Below are 23127 nucleotides of genomic sequence, written 5' to 3'. Positions count from 1 at the left end.
TGTCATTTTTAATACAATGAAATAATGTAAATTATTAATACAAAACATTTTTTGGGGACTGAAACCATATTTGTGTCACTGCTAATCGTGGGAAGTCAAATTCCTGGATATTTCTATATGTGAAATATAATAATTTATAAAATGTAATACTAAAAATAAAACAATTTAGCAGATGTGCGGGCGCGCACACACAATATTAACAAAACATTGCAACAATTTAAATTTTCTATCACAATACACATGGGGGAAAATACATGTTCATTTCTGAATAATATTTCTGCAGTATAATCAGTACACTAATAATCACAAAAATATTACCTGGGTTCAGTGCGTCTCTATATCTGCGTGCCCTGCCAATATGTTACTTCTTGCCAAAGAAAGACAGATATTCATTGGAGCTCTAACAAGTGGTCACTAAAACAAATAAAATAGGCTGAATGAAAGCATACCAATACATAACCTGCAAGGTCATATAATCAAGTAAGATACCTGTGATACATGATATATTCAGACATGCATTTACACAAACACTGATTTTGCCAAACTCTCCTTTCCCGTCAGATCCATCGCCCTCCAAAACCGGCTACTTCTGCGCATGCGCAGTGACTGTCTTCCTGACTAGTCAGGTTCCGCCATTTTCTACTCAAGATTGAAAGTAACACCAGTCCAGTGTTGTTCAGCCTAAAAATAAACTACATCTGAGATACTGAAAACAAGTTTTGATAGCACTCCTTCCGGCATTCAAGAATGGAAGACGAGAGCCACCCCAAAACCCTGTAAGTAGCTGAAAACACAAACCCTGTCAAGTGCTCAGTGAAGAACCGCTCAGTCTACAGCACTACTGACACACTTCTAACAGCTAACGTTAGCTCCAAAAACGACGTCCTACCAACGTTTTTGACATCATGTGCTGTTAGTAATCACTGCTTATAATAGGTAGAGTTTCGGTCAGTCATTATTTCACCTTCCTTACAGCAGAAAGATCGAAAAGCTTTCCTATTTTTCCGGCAATTGTGGGAAACATCTGTAGCCGTAGCATGCTTAAGCTAAGCTAGCGGCTAATTAATCAAACCTGCTATTCATCAAAACAATTAAATGCAAGGCAAATATAAAGAGCATAGCTACATTTGAATTGTATTTCATAGGTTATGGTATATGGGTTTAATATGTACACCAATAAACCATCATATCTAGTGTCAATGTGTTTGAACGAGTATGTCATTGTCTGCTGTTTCAGTAAAGGCCTGTTATCTAATCTCAGGCCTGCCGTCTTCTCTAGAAGTATGAATTTTGTGTTTGGTATTACAATGTAGGATAAAAATCTCTCGTGAAATAGCTCTTTGTTTAACTGTCGCACATAGTTTCAGTAGTTTAGTAATGTGTGTTCCCGTCCTGAGGTCATTTGGGCGTAAAGGGGCTGTCAGATCAATGCCTGGCTCATGTATAAATACACCTTTTTTGGAAAACATCTGAAGTAGATGATCTGATTAAAATGCAAAAGAATCTTATGTGATATTATGTTCTTGAATTACGTGGTCAATCTGTAATTACTGTTTATATCTTTTTAATGTTTTTTCTGTATTTTCAGCTATGTGGGGAATCTTTCAAGAGATGTAACAGAGAACTTGATCCTTCAGTTGTTTACTCAGATTGGGCCATGTAAAAGTTGTAAAATGATAACAGAGGTAAACATCCATCACAAATTACAATTCAAATGTTCTCTGAAATGTTCTTTAGTTGTTCAGTGAAAATGGCTTTGTGTGGAAATGCCTGTCAAACTCTACATTAGCATTTATATTTGGAATAAATTTGCTTTTAAAATTATCCTAGACATTTTCTTAAAATCACACCAAATGACGACAGAAAATATTAAACAGTCTTCCACATAATACCCATGACTTTGCAATAATATATTTTCCTGGCTTTTCTTCTCAGCAGTCCGATAGCAGCAGGAAGGTGAACTCTATTGGATTTTCTGTTTTGCAGCATACTAGCAATGATCCGTATTGCTTTGTGGAGTTCTTTGAATACAGAGACGCTGCAGCTGCTTTGGCCGCCATGAACGGAAGGAAGATTTTGGGAAAGGTATATCTTGTGGCATTGTTTCATTAGACAAGTATAACAAGATGAGTGTGGTTTGATGTTTATTGTGAAGTATTGCACCCAGAATATCATATTTCCAAAGATAATGCCTTCAAGTGGTATATTTTATTAACAGGAAGTCAAGGTAAATTGGGCGACCACTCCTAGCAGTCAGAAGAAAGACACATCCAGTAAGTTCTTTTGTAATATGTATATAGTGGTTGTTTTTTCAGGTTAGATTTTCTTAAATGTAGTAACGTGTTAAATGTCATTCTTCTGTAGATCACTTTCATGTTTTTGTGGGAGATTTGAGCCCTGAGATCACAACCGATGACATCAGAGCTGCATTTGCACCCTTTGGGAAAATCTCGTAAGTTCCCAGAAGTCACACCCTTTAGTGGAATGCATTTTGTCTGAATAATGTCAAGTGGTGGTATGTGGTAATCGATATATAGTTTTTTTTAACCCCTGTTTTCCTAAAACCATGGAAACTGTTTCAAAGGTTTTTATTTATTTAAAAATATTTTTACTAATTTTGCTAAGAAATTGATTCAAAGATAAACATTTATTTTACATTTGTCATTTGTGCTGGGATTAGCACATTTTGTCACATTTCTGTCAGTAATGAAACCTTTATATAAAACACTTAGATGTCTACAGGTTTGTCACAGCAGTTGAGAATAGGATGTCAGTGTTTTAGAGACCATAATTTTGGTTTAAATTTAATATTTAAAGGTGGGGTAAGCGATTTTTCAAAAACGCTTTAGAAAACTGATTCGGGTCGAATAGAAAAACAAACTTGATGTGGAGCAGAGAGCCTTCGGTGCACAGGACGGACATTAGCCGAGCCGAGCGACAGAAAGTTAGAGATGGCGGATAAAAAACAAAAGAGGAAAACGTCTGCGGAACAAAAGAAGGCTTAAGGCAAGAAGTAGGAGCCGTGTAAATATCAGATCAGCTTTCCAGCGCTGGAGAGAACTCAAGGAGCGGAGGCCTGCGATCGGACGGCGAGGTTGCTTTGTTTCTTCTCCACAGGTGAGTAACACCGTGTTTGCGCCGCAACAGCTAAAGTCTGTCTAGTACACTGGACGCGACAAAGCGACCGTTGAAAATCATTTGAAATTTGTGTCAATACGTCATGAATAGAACGCAGCAGCAGTTTTCTTTCGGGGATTTGTCGTGTCTTGCCGTGCCGTCACGGTGTGTAACATTGGTTTTGCTTTGTTTCACAGAACTAATCGTTGCCTGGGTTGCGTATGTATGTGTGGGGCGGAGCTATCAAAATAGGGGCGAGACCCTTTTGGGGTAGGGGCGTGTTTGTTTTGGTGATTTCAAATGTCAACATTGGCTACCAGAAATCGCTTACCCCCCTTTAATTGCATTGATGATTTTAATAGTCCCATAATGGGTATTATCAGCAAGCACAAGGCAGTATAGTCAATATTGTGTCTCTGGATCGATCTAAAGTGCACCTTAAAAACATTTTCATCACTAATCTCCACTGCTTTTCCGAAATTGGTAAGTAGTTTTGATTTACCTAAAAAGTAACATTTTTAGTTCTCAACACAAAAAACATGATACACTGATACTCTGCAAAAGTCTCCTTTAGCTCTGAGTGTCAGTTAATAGAGCTCTGGTTATTTTACAGAAATGCTCATAGGATTGGACAGGAGCTTGAAGGCTAACAGCAAGGAACTGTGCACTCTGGGAACTCAGATGTAGATTTTTTTCTATTTACTCTTTGCTTTTCATATTTGTATACTGCAGTATTTTCCTATTAACGCTGACGTAGTGTAGACTTTTAACAAACCTCAGATAATTCATGAATATTTGCTTGTACAAATTGTTTTATGATGGTTTTCCTAGTTGTGTTGATAGTTTGATTCTCCTAAAATTCTGAAAATGTTAATTTCTCGAAATTTGCAGCTTCCCAAACTCCATATTGGTGGTAAAGAATTGACCAGGAAAAATAAAGAAATCTGTTAACAGGCCATGTATGCCGTTTAATTCCTTTTTCTCTTGTGATATTTCTATGTACTCTTGAGTAGAATTAGAAACAGCTGTTGAAGTTAGGAATGCATGGTAATGACATTGATGATATGAGAGATTAAGTACTAGTGATTAAGATGAAGATTGGATCATTATGTTGTCACAGGAAAAGTTGAAATCTTTGCAGGAGCTTTTAAATATACATGCAGTAGTGTAGGTTGCATGACTTTGTACTTGTTTTTTATTTCATATATATTTTTTAAAGTACCAGTAATCAAGAGAATATTATGCAGAAGTTGTTAGTGTAAAGATTTTTTAGAGCAACTTATTTATGACAGTGTCTCTCAGTACAGTACAGTGTGTGTGGTTCCTTTCTTTTTGAGATCCTCTAGCAAGCCATCAGCGGACTGACTTTTCCGTCGTTACGTTTTTCTTGCAGGGATGCACGAGTGGTGAAGGATATGACAACAGGGAAATCAAAGGGGTATGGATTTGTGTCCTTCTATAACAAACTGGTAAGGCTCCAGTACAGGAACACAGAGTGAAGGTTATTCTATTTCTGTTTACTACATTTCATATTATAGCTGTAGTATTACAGATATTCAGCCTACTGGAATGAGTCATACTGTTAAGAGTTGTTTTCTGTTTGAGTGTAAGATTTTAGTCAGTTTAGTAGTAGTAATTAAAAGCAAACTAGGACATTTATGTGGGTAGTTCCTAATTATACAGAGGAACTAATGAAAGACTAGAAGTGTTGCTGTGAGATTATATTTTTGTTTTGCTTTTAAGTTTACATTTGTTTGTTTGTTTGTTAAATCTGTCGTTTCTTCTTTTCTAGGATGCTGAGAATGCCATAGTACACATGGGGGGTCAGTGGCTTGGTGGACGGCAAATCCGGACTAACTGGGCAACTCGCAAACCTCCAGCCCCCAAGAGTGTGCAAGACAGTAAGCCAGATTTTGATCCACTCTGTCTTTTATTTGTTTACCACCTTTAGAGTTGAGCTGAATTACCATGACTGAATTGGTAAAATTTCAGACAGCTCCAAGCAGCTGAGATTTGATGAGGTGGTGAACCAGTCGAGTCCTCAGAACTGCACAGTGTACTGCGGTGGCATTCAGTCAGGTCTCACAGGTACATCTGCACTTGCCCTTTTACTTTCCCGTTCTGAGTATGAGTATGCATGCTCACTCTTAGTGCATTGTCATGTGACTTATACTGTTCTCTTCAAACAGAACACCTTATGCGACAGACGTTTTCTCCTTTCGGGCAGATAATGGAGATCAGAGTTTTTCCAGAGAAGGGTTATTCTTTTGTCAGGTATCATTCAGCTATTCCTGTTTTTAGTTTTCTTATATTTAAGAAACAGTCTGTCCACAGTCTGTGTGTAATGTAAAATATTGTGGAAGCACCATATTGCAAGACATTAAAGGATTAGTTCACCCCAAAATTCTGTCATTAATTACTCCCCCTCGCGTTGTTCGAAACATGTAAGACCGTCGTTCATCTTCGGAACACAATTTAAGATATTTTTGATGAAATCTGAGGGCTCTCTGACCCTCCCATAGACAGCAAGGTAACTACCACGTTCAAGGTCCAGAAAAGTACCAAGATGATCGACAAAGTAGTCCGTGTGACATCAGTGGTTCAACTGTAAAGTTACGAAGCTACGAGAATATTTTTTTGCGCAAAGAAAACAAAAATAACGACTTTATTCCACATTTTCGTCTCTACTTCGTCACTTTGTACGCACGTTCACGACAGTATCATGACGCGAGCTTGTGGCGGCGCTGACCCAGATCCGGTGTAATGACGTCACAGGACTACTTTGTCAATCATCATGGTACTTTTCTGGACCTTGAACGTGGTAGTTACCTTGCTGTCTATGGGAGGGTCAGAGAGCCCTCAGGTTTCATCAAAAATATCTTAAATTGTGTTCCGAAGATGAACGAAGGTCTTATGGTTTGGAACAACACGAGGGTGAGTAATTAATGACAGAATTTTCATTTTTGGGTGAACTAACCCTTTAATGGTTCCTAGTAAGGGCTGATATCTAGAGAGCAGAGTGGCTGATGACTTATTATAATAATAATAATTCCTTACATTTATATAGCGCTTTTCTGGGCACTCAAAGCACTTTACATAGAAACGGAGAATCTCCTCAACCACCACCATTTCCAAAGAAATCTCTTAATTAATTAATTAATTATAATGAATCTCATTATATACCATTTGTACATAATAATAGTAAGAATGTAGTGATGGAAAATGCAAAATACTGAAATTGAAAAGGCCAAATGTCAGCCTAATATTTCACTGTTTTCCCAACAGCGGGCAGCAAAAAAAAAAATCAGTCATGCTCTTAGTCTTGTTACACATCTAAGGCTTTGAAAAAAATCAAATGTTCAAAAGTCTGTGGTCAGTAATTTTTTTTTTTTTTTTAAAGAGCAAAGACACATTAAATTGATCAGTCATGTATAATGTTACAAAAGATTTTTATTTTAAGTAAATGCTGTTCTTTTGACCTTTCTATTCAAGGACCCTGAAAAAAGTATCAGTTTCTTTAAAAATAATAAGCAGCACAACTGTTTTTTACATTGTTAATAATAAGAAATGTTTCTAGTTTCTGTATTATTTCTGTTGTGTTATAGATTTGTTATTTTTAAAGGGAGCGTCAAGATTTAGTTAGCCACATGGTGACAAAGACAGTCCTAATTTTTTTGTAAACAATAGGATTGCTGTGTTCTTCACATTTCTTCATACACCAGCATCATTTTCTCTCAGGTTCTCCTCTCATGAAAGTGCTGCTCATGCCATCGTCTCAGTGAATGGAACCACCATCGAAGGTCATGTTGTGAAGTGCTACTGGGGCAAAGAGTCACCTGACATGGCCAAAAATGTCCAGCCGGTAATTCTTGTGAATTTGCTTTATAATTACCATAATCTCATTTTAATGTGTTATTAAATCCTTCCCATACAGACATTGTTTAAATCAGGCCAGTGTGTGTTTTTTTCACCTAGACGCACAAGTTAAGCGCAAGTTCTTGATGCTGCATTCACAGATGGAGTACAGTCAGTGGGGACACTGGAATCAAGTGTACGGCAATCCTCAACAATACGGTCAGTACATGACGAATGGCTGGCAAGTGCCGTCCTATGGAATGTACGGGCAAACATGGAATCAGCAAGGATTTGGTGTAGAGTGAGTTTTCATGTATTTCTATGTATGTAATCTATCATGTTGTACCTATGCAGAACTTGTGGGTATGTTTACACCCACTTTTTGTTGTTCCAGACAATCACAGTCCCCGGCCTGGATGGGAGGTTTTGGGACGCAACCCTCTCAGGCTCAGCCTGGCCCAGTGATGAACCAGGCTAACTTTGGCATGGCTGGATACCAGACACAGTGATCTGACCTTGGTTCTTCATAACACACGGCTCTCACTTCTTTAGATCCTGCTCTCATAGGGAGGGTTGCTAAAGACTGATAGGTGCACATCATCTTTTTCCCTACAAGCTTTGGATCTGAAGCAGGAATTGCTTTATTGTAAAGATTCAAATTTAGATTAAAGAGGCAATTGAGATGAGCTCCTTCAATGGAAATCTGAAATCATTCACAAGATTTGTTCCTGTTTTAGTGGAATTGGAGCAGATGTATTGTATCTCTTGCCCCCCACCCTTTTTTTACTGCATATCTTGAGGAAAGTTGCTGATTTTCCCTTAAATCCCAGCTTCAGGAACTTCACAGGTACATTGCAGAAAGCCTGTGGTGTAAATGGTTTTTTGAACTAAGCCGCAACCTTTTGTGTATTTTAAGTTAACCTTGACAGCCTTTTTTTTTTTTTTTTTTTTCTCTCTTCCTAAATAGCTGATCATGCATTTGCTTGTTCATTACAGTATGGACTTTAAATGTTGTACAAAAACACATCAAACAGCAACAAAAAAAAACTTTCATTCTGCTTTCTGACTTGGCAAACAAATGTAAGTAAAGGCACTTTTTGGGGGTTCATTGGACCTGTGTCTTGTAAATGAATTTCTATGTGCAGTGGTGTATATTTAATCCACATTAGCTCCCCGTTCTCCTCCAATACTAGAGCTCTTTGATACCGTGTGTATAATGTATCTTTTTACTCCAATTTACAGACAGTGAAATCTCTCCCGTTCACTATGGAGAAAGGGTCATAATGGCCATACCTGTAAATATCTTTTGATATCTTGGCCTGGAATAAGGGTTTCAAAGCATGCGCTCTACTTGACGACTTTTGCAGAACTAACGCAGCGTAGCGTATGTTAGACAAATGTTACATGTGACTGACATTTACAAGCAAGCCTTAATTTTTGCTCAGTCACATATATTTCAGTTGAACACTTTGAGACCCTCGTAGAGAGCTGTGTGATTTATCTTAGAGCCTACTGTAAATTTGTCCCTTTGCTGTTTTAACAAATATGCGTGCCATTTTTGAGTAGCCAGAAAAAAGGATTGGATTTTTTTTTTCCCCTGGGGATATTAAGAAATCGCATGTTTCAAACCATAATATTGAGGTTGCTCAAAGCATTGAATGTAAAAGGCAGAAATGTTTGAATACAATTTAGCATTTCAAGTTTTCTTTTTAGTCTAAATGAGTCTCAATAAATGAACCATTGGACAAGAAACATTGTTCTCTTCTTTTTTTTCTAAACTGAATTATGGCCTGGTTTCAACAGAGCAAGTAACAACCATTTGTTTTGCCATTTCAATTATTTATTTGCTTATAATTAATGTCAATTAGGAAAGAAGAAAGAGATAAATATTACGTAAATATAAATATATTTTAAAATATACAAGCAATATTGTTCCAAGATTAATGTATAAACTATACTAGTCTGTATACACTGATATGCTTCACACTATAAAATACATTTACAAGAGGTTCATATCAAGGTAAAGAAAGTTTAAGTAAATCATCGTTAAAAGTATATATTAACTTTCCAAAGACTAATACACATTGCACTGATGACTTTTCATAACAATATGTCAAATGTAACACAGTGACTCTATCCTCACTAAATTTAGCTCTCAGCGAAGTCTCCATACTGTATGACTGGAAAGAATCTGTTAGCCATGAGATTACAGGAGAATTTGTTTCATAAGAACTAATAGTAATCATGAAAATGAGACCTTCAATAGGAAGGAAGATCTGAAGAATAGTTATCATTAGCCTGATATAGTTGAAACTCCCAGAAACTCGAGGGAATGTATTTTACACACCACAATACATCAATTACACTGTGCTTAACATTACAAATGGAAGATAATCCAAATGTCAATCATATCACCTCTTATAAATGCCACAGTAACTGCACATGTAAAACAAGTCAGTATGGAGAACAGATACATTTCTGTGCCGCTGGTAACATAGAGTACTACGTCTATTCTACAGTAATACCTTCCTCTCTACGGTCTGTTTATCCACAGACCAGGCTTAAATGAAGCCAATTATTAGTCAGTTTGAAACTCAGGTTTTGATGAATCAGTGACGTGCAGAACTACTGTTCTCCGTGACGACTGGCCATCCGACATCTGGGTACAAACGATTCCTCGTATCCCCCATCGGACCAGCTAATGACCAGGATGCTGGTCCCTGAGCCAAGGCTCTTTCCAGGTTTTCCTGAATATTCCCTCCTGAAGCCGGTCTTGATTCCTGTCACAATACAGCAGCATGGCTTTATATATTTTCTACAATATAAGCATGATTCGTGTATTTAACACCCTAAAACCTTTAGTTATTTATTTGTAAATGAAAAAATTTTATATCTTGAATCATTTAAAGTATGATGTCGTAACTTCTATAGATCTAAAAACTCACATCATCTCTAGTCGTCTGCCTATCCGTGTCTTTGTTGTCTGTGTTGAATGTTTGAAGTCTCACTTTCTCCATGATAACATCCAGTTTGGACGATATAGTGATCACAGCATTTTCAAGCTGAGCAACTTTGTGAACCAGCCTGGAATGGAAAGGCAAAAATAACAAAATAATAATAAAAGTCAGAAATGCACTTACAGTCTGAAATGTATGTTTATTCAAATTAAACATGAACAGTGTTGTTACTGTTAACTCAAACTAAAACTAAAAACTGGAATAATATATACATTCATTTAAAAAAAAAACTTGGAAATGGCTGAGAAACCCAATGATTCTGAACACAGACCTCTGAAAGACGTCTGGAGGAACTGTCTTCTCTCTGTGGTCCTCTGCTGATTCAACACTGTTTTCAAGATTATGAAGCTCTTCACTGAGTGCATCCTAATAAAAAAAAATGACAAAAAATGAATATCAAAAATTCTGACTCCATATTAGATTAGTCACAATGAAGGAATATGAACTTGCCAAATCAGCCCAAGTGAAATAAAAACCAAACACACCCTTTTTTCCTCCAGCTCTTGTTTCATTCTCTCCTGTTCCTGCTTGTCCAAAGTCTGGTTCTCATCTTGGTCAAATCTGGAGAAAGCGGCTGAGATCTCATGGTCAGCATGACCCATTCTGAAATATGGGACACACGACCAGAATACATGAGTTGTTCCACACCATTGTTGCTACTATACGTGAATGTGTTAGTGTTTCACCTGAGACTTACTCTTTCAAAGCATCCCTGAAATCTTTAAACTGCAGCTCACTTGAACCTGAATCCAGGGCTTTCTGAACATCAGAGATCTTTTCCTTTTTAAGTTTCAGTTTCATGACGGTTTTCTCATAACTCTGAAATTAAAGCATCATTTCCCACATGCAATTAAACCGTCAAATCACAGCAGTGTTGGTTTTTGTAGTGGTTACACAGCTTTCCAAACATAAATTTAGCAGATTTGTAGATGGATGTACTATCTACTGCATGCACTGGGATGACTCACCTGTTTGATGAGATCTGCAATCTGGAACTCATCTTTCTGAGAAGCGAGTTCTGACTTCACCTCAGAGTAGGTGTCATTGATGATGGCCAGAAACATGTTCTGTTCAATTCAACTTATCAGGTTAATTGATAAACAGGCACTTATGATTTAGAACAAACAATTATTTCATCACATGCACATAAAGAACTTACCAGTAACACAAAGAAGACAAAGAACACATAGGAGAAAAAGTATATTGGTCCAAGTACTCTGTTTGCCCTGTCAATGGCATCATAATCGAAATCTCCGAGGATGATTCGAAATTGTGTGAAACTGCAGAAAGGAGAAATAAAAGATTCTGAATGTCCCAATAAACTACAACAACAACAACAACAACAACAACAACAACAACAAAAAACATAAAAAATGTGTTTTATATGTTTCACCCTTACATGCACTTGTTAAATGTGCTGAATGTTTCAACTTCCATTCCAAAGAGCAGGTAACCCAGCTGAGCATATGCAAAGAACACAATGAAGAACATAATGGCGAATCCGAAGATGTCTAATGCACAGCGAGCCAGGGTGGATGTAAGCTGGGTCATCGTCTTATTGAAACTGATGTACTTGAAGATCTGCAAATATTGAAGCCATCAACATATCAAAATGGGTCACTTTAATTATACTGTATATCTGAAACTTCACCTTACAGTGTATGTATGCATACTTACCTTAATCCAAGCAAAAAACAAATTGACTGCATTCATGTTGTTGTACTGAGTTTGCCAAAATGCCAGAAACTCAAAATCAGCATAGATGTCAGGTTGTTCTAGAAGGTTTCCAAGTAACTCATCCACTTTGATGGTCCGAAACGCACTGAAGACTATTGCTACCACAGCAAGCTGATAAAAAAAAAACACAGTTACTGTCAGAGTCTGCTTTGGTCAAATAATGTTTCCCAAATCATATGATGATTTGTTGATTATTATGGCTAGAATATTTGATACTGATATGATCTGTTTTCCTCCTACCAGTATGACCACTATATCTAGTATGTTCCAGATGCTGTTGAAATGCGACAGTTTGTGGATTCGGAATTCCAGAATCTCCTCCACAATGTAATAGAGTATGAAGACGCAGAACAAGATCTCACAGCCGATGATGAAGAAATCCCACGTGTTGACATAACGAATCAGCTTTACAGTACGGATCTGGTAGGATGGAATTGCTCCACCGGTAGCTGGAAATTCAACCGCTAATCTGAACAAAGAAGAAGAAAACAATTGTTTTTGTTTTTGTTTTAAACAAATGTAATGCAATAAAATAATACATTACATCAGATTACTATTTTAATATTGTATATATATATATGTTTATTTAAATTATAATAAATATATAAATGTAATAACTAATTCAATGAAATAATCCTAGGTAATCAGGAATAAAGTATTTTGGTCTGCCTTGTACATTGAAAAGGACAGTTTATGTTAAGTAACAGATGTAGAAATATAATTATTATTGATATTATTGACTAACCTTGCGAACCAGAGCAAATATACAAATGTGCACATGCAGAACAAGAGCAAAACATGTTGATTTAGGTCAAGTAGGCCTACCTTATAACGCAGAAGAGATTGATGTTGGCATTGTATGCAGTGAAGTCAATGAAAAGAACCCGAGTTCCACGATCGAGCCACAGGTTGTCTTTGAGGTCCGTCAGGATAGCAGCGCTCTCTTCTTTGGTCTTTGCCAGGTCTTGATAATATCCTGCTCCGCTGTATGTGGTCAGTAACCCCCAGTGATTCGACCCTTTGATCTCTTTTTCAGAGTGGTACTGCCAGCTGAAGAATAACGAGATTATATTCAATAAAGAAACACATTTCACCCCCTGAAGAGAGAAATATGACTGTTGCTAATCATAAATGTCACTCACGCTGTTCCGTTGATCAGTCCAAACACGCTGTCATCCTCTTTCTTGTCGCTGTACACATCAAAACACTCCGCGATCTCCTGCTGGAAGTCTTTATGCACCTTGCAGGAGTTGTTTTTCACTTTGAGCTGTCGAATGCGAGGGACTCCTAACAACATGTTCTCGTAGTAAATGAAGGATTGATTTCCATTCGGAAGAGGCTCATCGTTATACCACTTTGTCCAGTACAGGCTGTCAAGTAACGGGCCCTCCATGTACTGCAAAGATGATCAAAAATGATAGTCAGAGGGACTGTGATGCTGTACTGGATCTGTCCCATGAACAGAAAAGCATTATGATGATGTTTTTAATACTAAATAAACATACTTAAAACTACACAAATATTATATCAATAAAATAACAAAACATGAAAATACTTAAATAAATAATACATGATTTCAATAAAATAGTATATATTTTTATATAATATATTATTAGCCAATATAAAAATATCAGCAACCCTCAAAACATAAAAGTTATTTTGACATACATTTTTAAAGCTACTACTAAAAATGCCAAAAACGCACAACAAAATTAAAACAGTTTCAAAATACTGATTAAAGCTATATTATCATAGTTTTTTATCAATATTTTGAAACCATTTTTAGTCGTTTTTTTTAATAGTTTTTGGAAACCATTTTTAGTCGTTTTTGGAGTTTATATATTTACATAATCAAACGTAATTAAAATCAGAAATGCAACTAGCTGAATTAAAAGTTTTGTTTTTTTGAGTTAACGTTTATTTGATTAACAAATAAGGCATTTTTTATGGTTTTAATTTCAGTTTTAATTTTAGTAATAACCATAGAAATTAGCCAATATTTCCAGGCAAAAAAAAAAATATATATATATTATTAAATGTATTTGATACTTAAAACAAGTATATTTAAAACATTAAATATGAATTATTAATGAATTACATAAATATTAATGAATTACATAATAATATCATAAACAATATTAGCAACATCTAAAATGTGGAATTTGTGTTGGAATAAATTGCACTTAAAAAATTACCAGGAAAAAAAAAAAAAACAGGAAAAATGTATTATTAAAATGATTGAATACTTATATAGATAAACTAATACTTTAAAATCCTGATTTTCATTCACATCTGAATAGGACAAGCAGTTAAAACTCACTGTCCAGACATCATTCATGGTGCCAATGGAGGAAAAGCTGATTCCACTGTCACCCGGTAAGTTTACAAAGAGATCGGTCATAGCTTTCGTGTAATAGTAGGTGGCGCTGCTGGTCATACCATAGGTCACTGCATGAGAACAGGATTACAGTCAGTCAACAATCACATCACTTATTGAGCTTTGCACAGACGTGCGACACCATTCACCATCGCACAGATAAAGGACATCAATTCATTCAAGTTTGATCCATTAGCAGTGCTCACGTCATGAAAGCTGCAGAGGGTTATTTGTTTGAGTACACAAATAGCCCCCTCCAGCACAGACAAAGCCGCAATTGCCTGACCTGAGCTCTTATCAGCAAGGTCCCACTTCTGTTCCATTCAGGCCTAATTTTCCATTGAACAATGCAGTGTTTTAACACAGGGGAGCAGGGGACATTTTATAACAAGCACTTAGGCTGATACACATCTCTGGATCATAATGGAGCGCAATATAATGGAAAGCCATGGGATCACATTACAGTGCAATCAAAAAGACAAAAGAGCAAGCTAATTTATACATGTTTTAATGGATATAATTGATCTATCTGATCTTAATATTCACAGTTCTATATTTATCCATTATCAATAATCCATACAGTGGTTTCAAACTTCAAACAGGTGTATGTGCAACAGGTAACCATTCATAAAAACACATCATTCAGACAGGGAAAGCAGGTCTATAAATATATCATACAATCAACATGATACTTACACAGGCACAAATCCACTAGGAAAACAATGTAGATGAGCAGTTCTTTGAGATTTGCTTTGACATTGAGCTCAGGATTCTCCTTTGTGTCCTTTCTTAGAGCTGTTCCCCACAGTCCTACCAAACCAAAACAAACACATTTTAAAATACATTTATATTTATTTCTTTGTTATTAACTTTAAATAATAATATAGAAATAATTTAAGTGTCATTGGACATTTTTAAATATTGCAACTTTACATTAAAAGTATTTCACTTGTGAAATTATTAATGCAATAAAAGGAACACTTAGACATTTGTCATTTGTGCAGGAAAAAATTTAATAATATTGAAATAATGAAATATGGTATTACTGTAATATGAAATAATAACAACAACATAATAATACAATATTATTTAAAGTATTATTTACTATAATAAAATAAATCATAAAAAGTTAAAGGTTTAAAGCTGAAGTAAAACATACAATGGAAAACTGAAAATGCATGGTTCTTCCCTCACCTTTGACAGCTCTCAAGAGAAAAGAGCAGCATCCAGACTTCTTCTCCTCTGAGGGGTTTGTTCGCACTTTATCCTCAGCCAGATAGGGGTTAGGCAGATTCAGCTGGTTCATGTTCTCCAACGAACTGTGGAACATGGGCTGAGGGTTGTAGACGGTGCTGATGGGGCGTCTGATGGGTGCAGGAGAGCCACTGTAGGCCTGATTCACCCAGCCTCCTTTCCCAAAGTTTTCCATCTCGCACGCCACTGTGCTGCCCAGCTGATTCTCTGCCCGGTTATTGAGGTGTTGCATTGTGGTGAATGGAGAGGTGGATTTAACAGGAATTGCTCAAGTGCAGCTTGTGGCTGAGGAGAGTCTCCACCTGTATTTATACCTTTCCTGTTGAATCCTCTAAAATAGAGCAAAGCGGAAGGAGGGGCTCGTCTTTTGTTCACAGATCCATTAAAAACACAATCCTGCCATTTAGGAAACTGAGACACAAGCTAGAGATTCTCGAACAGCGTTATTGACAATACAGACATAATGTGAATCTGCGTCACATTGTTAAAGACGTGCTGAAACAGAGATCAATACCTTCATAATAAAGATGCACAGAAATGGTAATTAAATTATTACCAGAATTAAATGATTAGCTTTTATTTGTCATCGTACTCGATCGAAAACAATTGATTGAAATATTATCTGAAAAGATGTACTTTAGATAGTGTCTGTGTTTATTCTGTATGTGTAGCCTAAAAATATTTTACTCAGCATTGGAATATAAGAAATATATATATATATATTATATATATAATATAATAATATATAATATCTGCATATAAAGACAAAGACTGTTATTTAAAGATACGTTTTTTTGCAAGTAGGGGAAATATAAAAATAGCTGCATTGTTAATGTTTTTTTGTTTGTTTGTTTTTCATTTGAGAATTTTCCGAGATCCCCTAGCACTCCCCTGTGGCACCTCGGGAGTTTATAAATGGCAAGGAAACATGAGACCTGTAGACTAGCACCATGGGAATTGTTTCTCATTCAAATGTTTTACGAGATTTATTATGGTTGCACGATGAAAGATTTTTGTTGAAAATAAAATTAACAATGTCTTGACCTTAAGCGGTTATTAGTAACAAAATGCAAGGAAGTGTCTTTGACTGAGATTAGTTGATAGTGATCGGATGGTCATAATGACAGCTGAGGCTAAACGGATTAAGATGGGTGTTTCTAGCGTCATGTAGCCTACACGCTTTCGGTCGAGCACTGGCCGTTCACGCCTCATTAGCGCTGAAAAGAAACGTTATACACAGTCATTGGACAGCAAAGAGTTTAATCTCCTCTCTTTATTAGGAGTGGCTATGAGGACTGCCCTAGTCAAGTTTGAACATATACGTTGTCTTCTTTCCCCTGGTGATCTTAAACTCTGAATGCTGGACCTTTTGTTGATTTAAAATATGAGGCAAACCAAAATAAAATGATTTGAATATTTGATTATTTAAATATAAATGTTATCTAATTTTCTTTCCTCTTATAAAGTGTCTTTGTAAACAGTGCAATTCAACCGTGACGTCATTCAGTCCTTTAAACATTATTTATAGGCTACCTTCACTGAACTGTCATTTGTTTGGTGCTGTCTTATCTTGGGACACAGAGGCCTTCACTGAAATGTGTTTATCTGTCTAGTGTGCAGTGTTACTCTAAAAGGTGTTCCTTAAAGTGTTACTCTTAAAGTGTTACTCTAAAATTAAAAGGCTAAAAGTACAGTAATATTAAAGTAAGACTTTTCTCCCAATATTTACTATTCAAAGGTGTTTTATTTTTATATTTTACAGTGAGATTGCTTTTATAAAATACTTTTTTTATACAATTATTTAAAAAGAATTAATAAAATCATATTTAATATGTAAAATGAAAGAAATGTTTAAAATGAAGTAAAAATTAAACTGATTCAAAAGTCTTTGTGTTTATTTTTGTACTGATTAACTGCATTATAAACAAATACATGTTTAATCACAGGATAAACTACAGCTCAAAACACTTCACCTACTGTACAAAACATTGTATAGTTGTTATTATTATTGTCATTAGACGGCTATATTCTTTTTCCTTTTTTTAGTACCAAATAACAAAAAAAAAAAATGGAACAACAATTTAGGATGCCATTTTGGCCAAATAAGATCAGTGTATTTTTTGAATGCTTTTGCAGCTTTGATTGAACACACTATACACAAAGATTTGATACAAAGCAATGACAAAATGTAAACATTTGACTTAAAGATGAATTTACAAATGTGATTTTATCGAGTCATCGTTTACAACATCTGATGAAAGATTTTCTACAGTTGCACAGAAAACATGTCCTTTTTTGCAACAATTAAAGCAACTCTACTTCTAGAATGAGTCAGACTCTAATAAAGCTAATCATTTGATTTCCAAAACCAAAAACATAAAATATTACACAATAATACAAACACATTTACTGACTGGTGTATCTATGTTAAGAAAGATACAAGTGAACGCACCATTGCTTATCAGTCAGTGAAAGCTTAGAGGCTTTCGTAGTGATAGGAGAAGGAGGAGTGCATACAGTCATTTTCCACAGGGGAGTTATAGCGCATAAAGCAAGAATAGGTCTCTGGCTGTAGGCCGTCAAACTGTAGATTCAGCCAGTCTTTCTGAGGAGCTGAGTGTCTGCTGGCATCAGTCAGGATTCGGTTGAGGGCCATAATGTAGCTCAGGGCCATCTGCAGCGTCTCATATTTGGAGAGTTTCTTGTCCTGACCCCACTGAGGAACCACTTTGCGGAGGCGGTCGAATGCGGTGTTCAGGCCCTGCATCCTCTTCCTCTCTCGAGCGTTGGCCGCCATCCTCCGCCGCATGGCACTCTCAAACTTCTCTGGGTCTCTGGAGTCCGACTCCGACCCTGAATCTGCACAGCTCGGGCTGCGGGGCTTCATGACTCCTGGGCCAAAGGTCCTCAAAGGCCAACGGTGGTCTTGTAAACGGATCCTCTGAGGTGGAAAATTTCCTCAGACGCAATGTTCCTCTTGTTGTCCATGTAGTGAAGTAAATCCAGATAGTAGTGCTTCTGCTCTGCCATAAGGATGACTGATGCTTATATAGAGTATTAACAGGTGGCAGCAGGTGGAGTCCCACCCTTATTGCTTCATCCAAACATCTATTATTATTAATGAAACACACATATCCAACAGCAGGACTAGAGCACTCAAACTAGCTCCCCAGCCCAACCCCCATTAACTCAAACTTTAATGACATTCCAATTAACTTTGGCTGGTCTATCACTGAAACCATGCGTTACAAACATAGATAACTTACCATCTGGCCAGGGCCACTGCATCAACCAGGGGTGGATGACAAGGACATTTACTTAATTAAAAGTGCATGCATCTTTAAGCTAACATGATGTCTTTGCATCTCTTAGACAAGAACATTGTTTGCATTTGATTTTGCCATTAGATTCTAGCTCTCAAAATGTATATAAATATATACTGTATGTTAGTTGTAATAAATAGTGACGTTAAAATATTATAAAATGATTATAAATTATATAGATAGATAGATAGATAGATAGATATAGATTTTTATTAAATTATATTAAACATATATTATTATATTTTATACTATAAATTAATAATGTAAGTTAGACATTAAATACTTATATTATGATCATATTACAATTACATTTAAGCATATGCATAATATTATATTTAGCTAATTTAATATTAAATGATAATAAAAAATAAATTAAAACAAATTGAATATATTAGTTAATATAATAAAACCTATATTGTATATAAACGACTATATATAAACTTAAACAAAAAATTAAGTTTGTATGTTTAGTTTAGTATATTGGATTTTAAACTAATGACAACACCATATGAAAAACATTTCTAGAACAATAAATAATTGATTTAAGTGTCTCAGTGGGACTGAAACAGACAGAAGTCTTCGACAAGCTGTCTATCTCAATCTGTCCAATGCGAATCAAATAAAACGGGTAGAGTCACAGTTTCACCCAAAAGCCTGCTGAGCAATAAACTCATCATCGTTGCTACATTTAATGGTTCAGTGGGAAGATTTTTCTTAATTAATATTAAAGACATATTTAATGTTTTTAGATTAATTTAACCAAAAATTATTTTGCAGCTTTATCCAGTATAAATAAAAATAAAATGCACAATATAATATTAATTATACCGCATTATGAATTAAATACATTAAGTAAAATAATTTTATTAAAATACAGTATTTCTCTTTTAGTATTTTCCTACAAGCACGAAGTAGCATTCAATGCTAAATATGTGCTCTAAATACATATATCAGTACATCAGTTTTGTGTACAAAAAGGTTCAAGCCATATAAGCTCATGCTGTCAGGTCATTTTGCTGTTCAATTGGGCATATAAACCCAATCCACTGGTTTGATTTCATTGATTGCAGATTGGCATGGCTGGCCAGCTGCTGCTTGTCTTGTTTAAAGGGCTTGGTCCAGACATGTAGAACAGCCTTGTTTTTCACTCATTCACATGATGGGCTTTGTCTGGAGACGGAGGCTGTCCTATGCAAAAAGGCCATATGTTACAAGCTAGTCGATTGCAGATTGGCATGGCTGGCCAGCTGCTGCTTGTCTTGTTTAAAGGGCTTGGTCCAGACATGTAGAACAGCCTTGTTTTTCACTCATTCACATGATGGGCTTGTCTGGAGACGGAGGCTGTCCTATGCAAAAAGGCCATATGTTACAAGCTAGTCCTGTAACTCTGAGACAGTGTTGAGCAGATTAAAGATTTACTCAGTCTTGAAGAGGGGAAAGTGAGAAGGTCTATTATCAGTTTAACAGCTTAAGCCAGGATTTAGTAAATCTGATTTTCATTTAAAGCGTGAAGCAGTTACCATTGATTCCAAAGGAGAAAATGTTCTTAAAAATCGAATGTGTAATCCTCCAAACACAAGGAAAAGTGACAATCTATTGCGATGATTAAACTCCTACTTAACAGCCAAACCACAGGCCTAAAACAGAGAATGAGTCTGCTGATGATACTGCTGATGAAAACTAATATTATTAAGTTTATCAGTATGCTCTTCCAAAAATTCATCTGTATGACATTATGACCTCTGAGCTACGAGTATACACTGTTGTGTTCATTCATTGTGTTCATCAAACAAACAACCACTGAGAAGAAGACAATGCTAAGCTAAGTTTCACTTCTATCTGGAGAACAGTTTGAGGTTTGCAGACTTCAAACACAGACGTTTAAAGATATGTTTTGATCAAATTTATAGAAAAATCATATTGACCAATGAGGCCATTCAGAAAAGTGAGGCATATTGTGTAAACACTCACCCCCACAGAAGATGAGAATTTCACCCCCACCCCACCAACACCATCAAAATAGGGCATCTGGTGAGATGAGGCTAGTCACTGTAATTAGGTCAAGCAAGGTGCTTGTAATTTCATGCCTATTTGAACCTTTTTTCCCTTCTAGCTATGTTTAATCTTAACTGGTCAATGAAGCAACGTCTTATTGTAGCTAGTCAGTTAGACAAAAGAATCTATAATAATATAAATGTAAAATAAATGTAATATTACATATGCACGTTGTTTTCTTTTTTTATAAGTATTGTACATTCATTTGATGCAATGTACATATTAACAGATTTAAATAATCTGAAATATGTTTCAGATTTCATAAAATGCAAAAAAGGCAAAAAAAAAAACTGTTGTTTTAGCAGCACTGTTTAATCATAACAGTGTTACAGAGTTGTTGTTGCTTTAACATTCAGATATTGCTTTTTTTATAAAGATATGCACTGCATGATAATAACAACAGCAAAGAACCTGGAGAGAAACAAATGAAAAAAACTACATAACTTTTGTCATTAAACAAAATGGACACATTTAGTTAATAATTTATAATTATTATCATAACAAATTATACAAGCAAGCTGCTTGGTTACAAAAATGAGTATGTGTAATGTGTATGTACTGTATATATAATTTGTAATTATATGTGTGTATGTATGTGTGTGTAATTGTATTTGGCTACTCACAAATCATTTTCATTATCACTTTGCAGCAACTGCCTTCTTTTTCTTAGGTTTCAGTTTGAAGTACAGAAAAATGACAGCAATGCCAGCATAAGTGGCCAGAACACACTGGAACCAAAATATATTTTAAGTATGCTATGTATGCTGGCCGTGACATACAAAATAACTGGACTTTATTTTCAAACCACCACTACATATACAGTAGTTTACAGATTTTGTATAAGGAAACTTGTTGGTTTTAAAATACAGCAATTTCCAGAGAAGTGTTAGACTATATGTGGGATATTGAAAATACAGCTGTATCAATAATCTGCAACACGCTAATTAATAAATACTCACATTCCTTCTTCCTGTAATGGTGTATGAATTAAAATATTTGGCAAACCCTGTGAACTGGTGTTGGCTCCCAGCATCATGGCCCCCCATGGTCCTGCTGTCAGATAAAACACAATGCATATTCTTACACAATTTGTTACTTCCTTCTTTTAAATTTTCATCTGATTTAATACTAAAATCACTATGCAACCCAGTAAATTTCGCTGTTAAAAATTGGGATGCAGCAATGCAGCTGAGAGGTTTGAGATTACAGCATCTCACTTGGCTCAAGACACTCATCTTAATTCAACCCATATAAATAAGACACATCTAAAAAATACACTTTATATAGACTTCATCTGTGGAAATACTCGATTAGCGATTAGGTTTTACCTAAAATGTGGATATTGCGATAGTCCTTCTTATTCGTGTTAGTTATGCTGCAGTACGTTTATATTACTTTATGATAAATATCGCCATCTACCGTCCATATAAAAACACCGCAAACTACCAAGGTCACTAAAACATTAGGATCTTCTTCAAACAGCGAACGGGGCATCTTTAGTTTTGTTTGTTTTGGATGACATAAGAAATACAAATTTACCAGTTTTGTGGCAACATTCTTTTTGTCGTACAGTAACTGTTTTCATGTTATGTTGTAATTAGGCTATATCAGTACGTGAGTGACATAGATTGTTTTGTGGTTTCGTAGATCGGCAAATCGTTTTGTGGTTATTGTGAAAGTAATTTTTTAGAAAAAAATTTTGATTCTCATTTCTTTTTGTTCAGAAGATTGGTTCCTTCTAAAAATAAACACAAACAAATACTTAATTTTCTGTCTGATTTTTCATTCTTTCCATATATTTCTACAGGTCTTTTTTATTTATTTGATAAATGCTTTAGAAATTTGATGAAGGTTTGCTGACTGATATATTATCAGGCATGATTCTGACCTCCAGGTGGTGCTCAGTTTACTCTTTTCAGCGTTCGTGAATGCATTTTCGCTGCTTTTAATTGTAAAACGTCGTAAGCAAATGAAAACAAAAAGAGTAATGTAGGCTACGCCCAAGAAAACACGCAAGTACACCATCTGTTACTAAAGGTAATTTGTTTTAATTTGCTTTAATTCATTTTACTACACAAACAAGATCTAATTTAATCACTTAGTGAAGTATATTCCTTCATTTCCTCCTTGATGAGATAAAAATCCCCTCTTAAGTATTTATGAAGAGAGAAGGTTCTATTTTGAATATCCACAGCCAGTCAGAGGGACTCACAGTGTTCAGTGTTCAGTTTGAGCACCAGAAAGTGCTTCACAGCTGTGTGAGTCAGTGTAACATGCAGTTAGCTCACTGATCTAGCTAGTGTAAATCATAGCATTGTAAGTACATACTAATGTGTGCTTACAGTCCATAAAGCAAAGCCAGTAATTATGCATATAAAATGCTAATGTCTTG

General features: G+C 35.7%; 4 protein-coding genes across 7 annotated transcripts; 1 reads left to right on the top strand and 3 right to left on the bottom strand.

Annotated features, from left to right (window-relative positions):
* Window positions 1–606: 606 nt before the first annotated feature.
* tial1 (TIA1 cytotoxic granule-associated RNA binding protein-like 1) lies at window positions 607–7665 on the top strand. Of its 4 annotated transcripts, none has more exons than XM_016536655.1 (12): window positions 609–776; window positions 1589–1685; window positions 1987–2085; window positions 2219–2273; window positions 2365–2452; window positions 4511–4586; window positions 4910–5018; window positions 5110–5205; window positions 5307–5391; window positions 6856–6979; window positions 7134–7273; window positions 7367–7665. In XM_016536655.1, exons 1-12 carry the CDS (start codon window positions 748–750, stop codon window positions 7479–7481), a joined length of 1113 nt encoding a protein of 370 aa, XP_016392141.1. In that variant the 5' UTR covers window positions 609–747; the 3' UTR covers window positions 7482–7665. The 4 variants fall into 4 exon arrangements, with proteins under 4 accessions (XP_016392142.1, XP_016392141.1, XP_016392140.1 ...); XM_016536654.1 differs by having other exon boundaries at window positions 1939–2085; XM_016536653.1 differs by having other exon boundaries at window positions 1936–2085.
* A 1320-nt stretch (window positions 7666–8985) lies between these two features.
* On the bottom strand, window positions 8986–15589 carry LOC107726939 (polycystic kidney disease 2-like 1 protein). The gene is made up of 15 exons (XM_016536635.1): window positions 15298–15589; window positions 14800–14913; window positions 14047–14174; window positions 12869–13122; window positions 12552–12776; window positions 11967–12195; window positions 11667–11837; window positions 11389–11570; window positions 11149–11269; window positions 10958–11056; window positions 10687–10808; window positions 10475–10592; window positions 10261–10355; window positions 9918–10056; window positions 8986–9752 (listed from the first exon to the last, which is right to left on the bottom strand). Exons 1-15 carry the CDS (start codon window positions 15587–15589, stop codon window positions 9582–9584), a joined length of 2460 nt encoding a protein of 819 aa, XP_016392121.1. The 3' UTR covers window positions 8986–9581.
* Window positions 15590–17773: 2184 nt separating this feature from the next.
* atoh7 (atonal bHLH transcription factor 7) lies at window positions 17774–18244 on the bottom strand. The gene has a single exon (XM_016536637.1). The coding sequence runs from the start codon at window positions 18242–18244 to the stop codon at window positions 17834–17836; it is 411 nt and encodes a 136-aa protein (XP_016392123.1). The 3' UTR covers window positions 17774–17833.
* Window positions 18245–21073: 2829 nt separating this feature from the next.
* LOC107726942 (up-regulated during skeletal muscle growth protein 5-like) lies at window positions 21074–21781 on the bottom strand. Its single transcript, XM_016536638.1, has 3 exons — window positions 21695–21781; window positions 21359–21463; window positions 21074–21146 (listed from the first exon to the last, which is right to left on the bottom strand). Exons 1-2 carry the CDS (start codon window positions 21779–21781, stop codon window positions 21374–21376), a joined length of 177 nt encoding a protein of 58 aa, XP_016392124.1. The 3' UTR covers window positions 21074–21146; window positions 21359–21373.
* Window positions 21782–23127: the final 1346 nt, after the last annotated feature.

The sequence above is a fragment of the Sinocyclocheilus rhinocerous genome, unplaced genomic scaffold (assembly GCF_001515625.1).
Source record: "Sinocyclocheilus rhinocerous isolate Xijiao unplaced genomic scaffold, SAMN03320098_v1.1 scaffold1868, whole genome shotgun sequence".
NCBI lineage: Eukaryota > Metazoa > Chordata > Actinopteri > Cypriniformes > Cyprinidae > Sinocyclocheilus > Sinocyclocheilus rhinocerous.
Note: the sequence above shows the minus strand (reverse complement) of the source record. Positions and strands in the feature narration are given on the sequence as shown.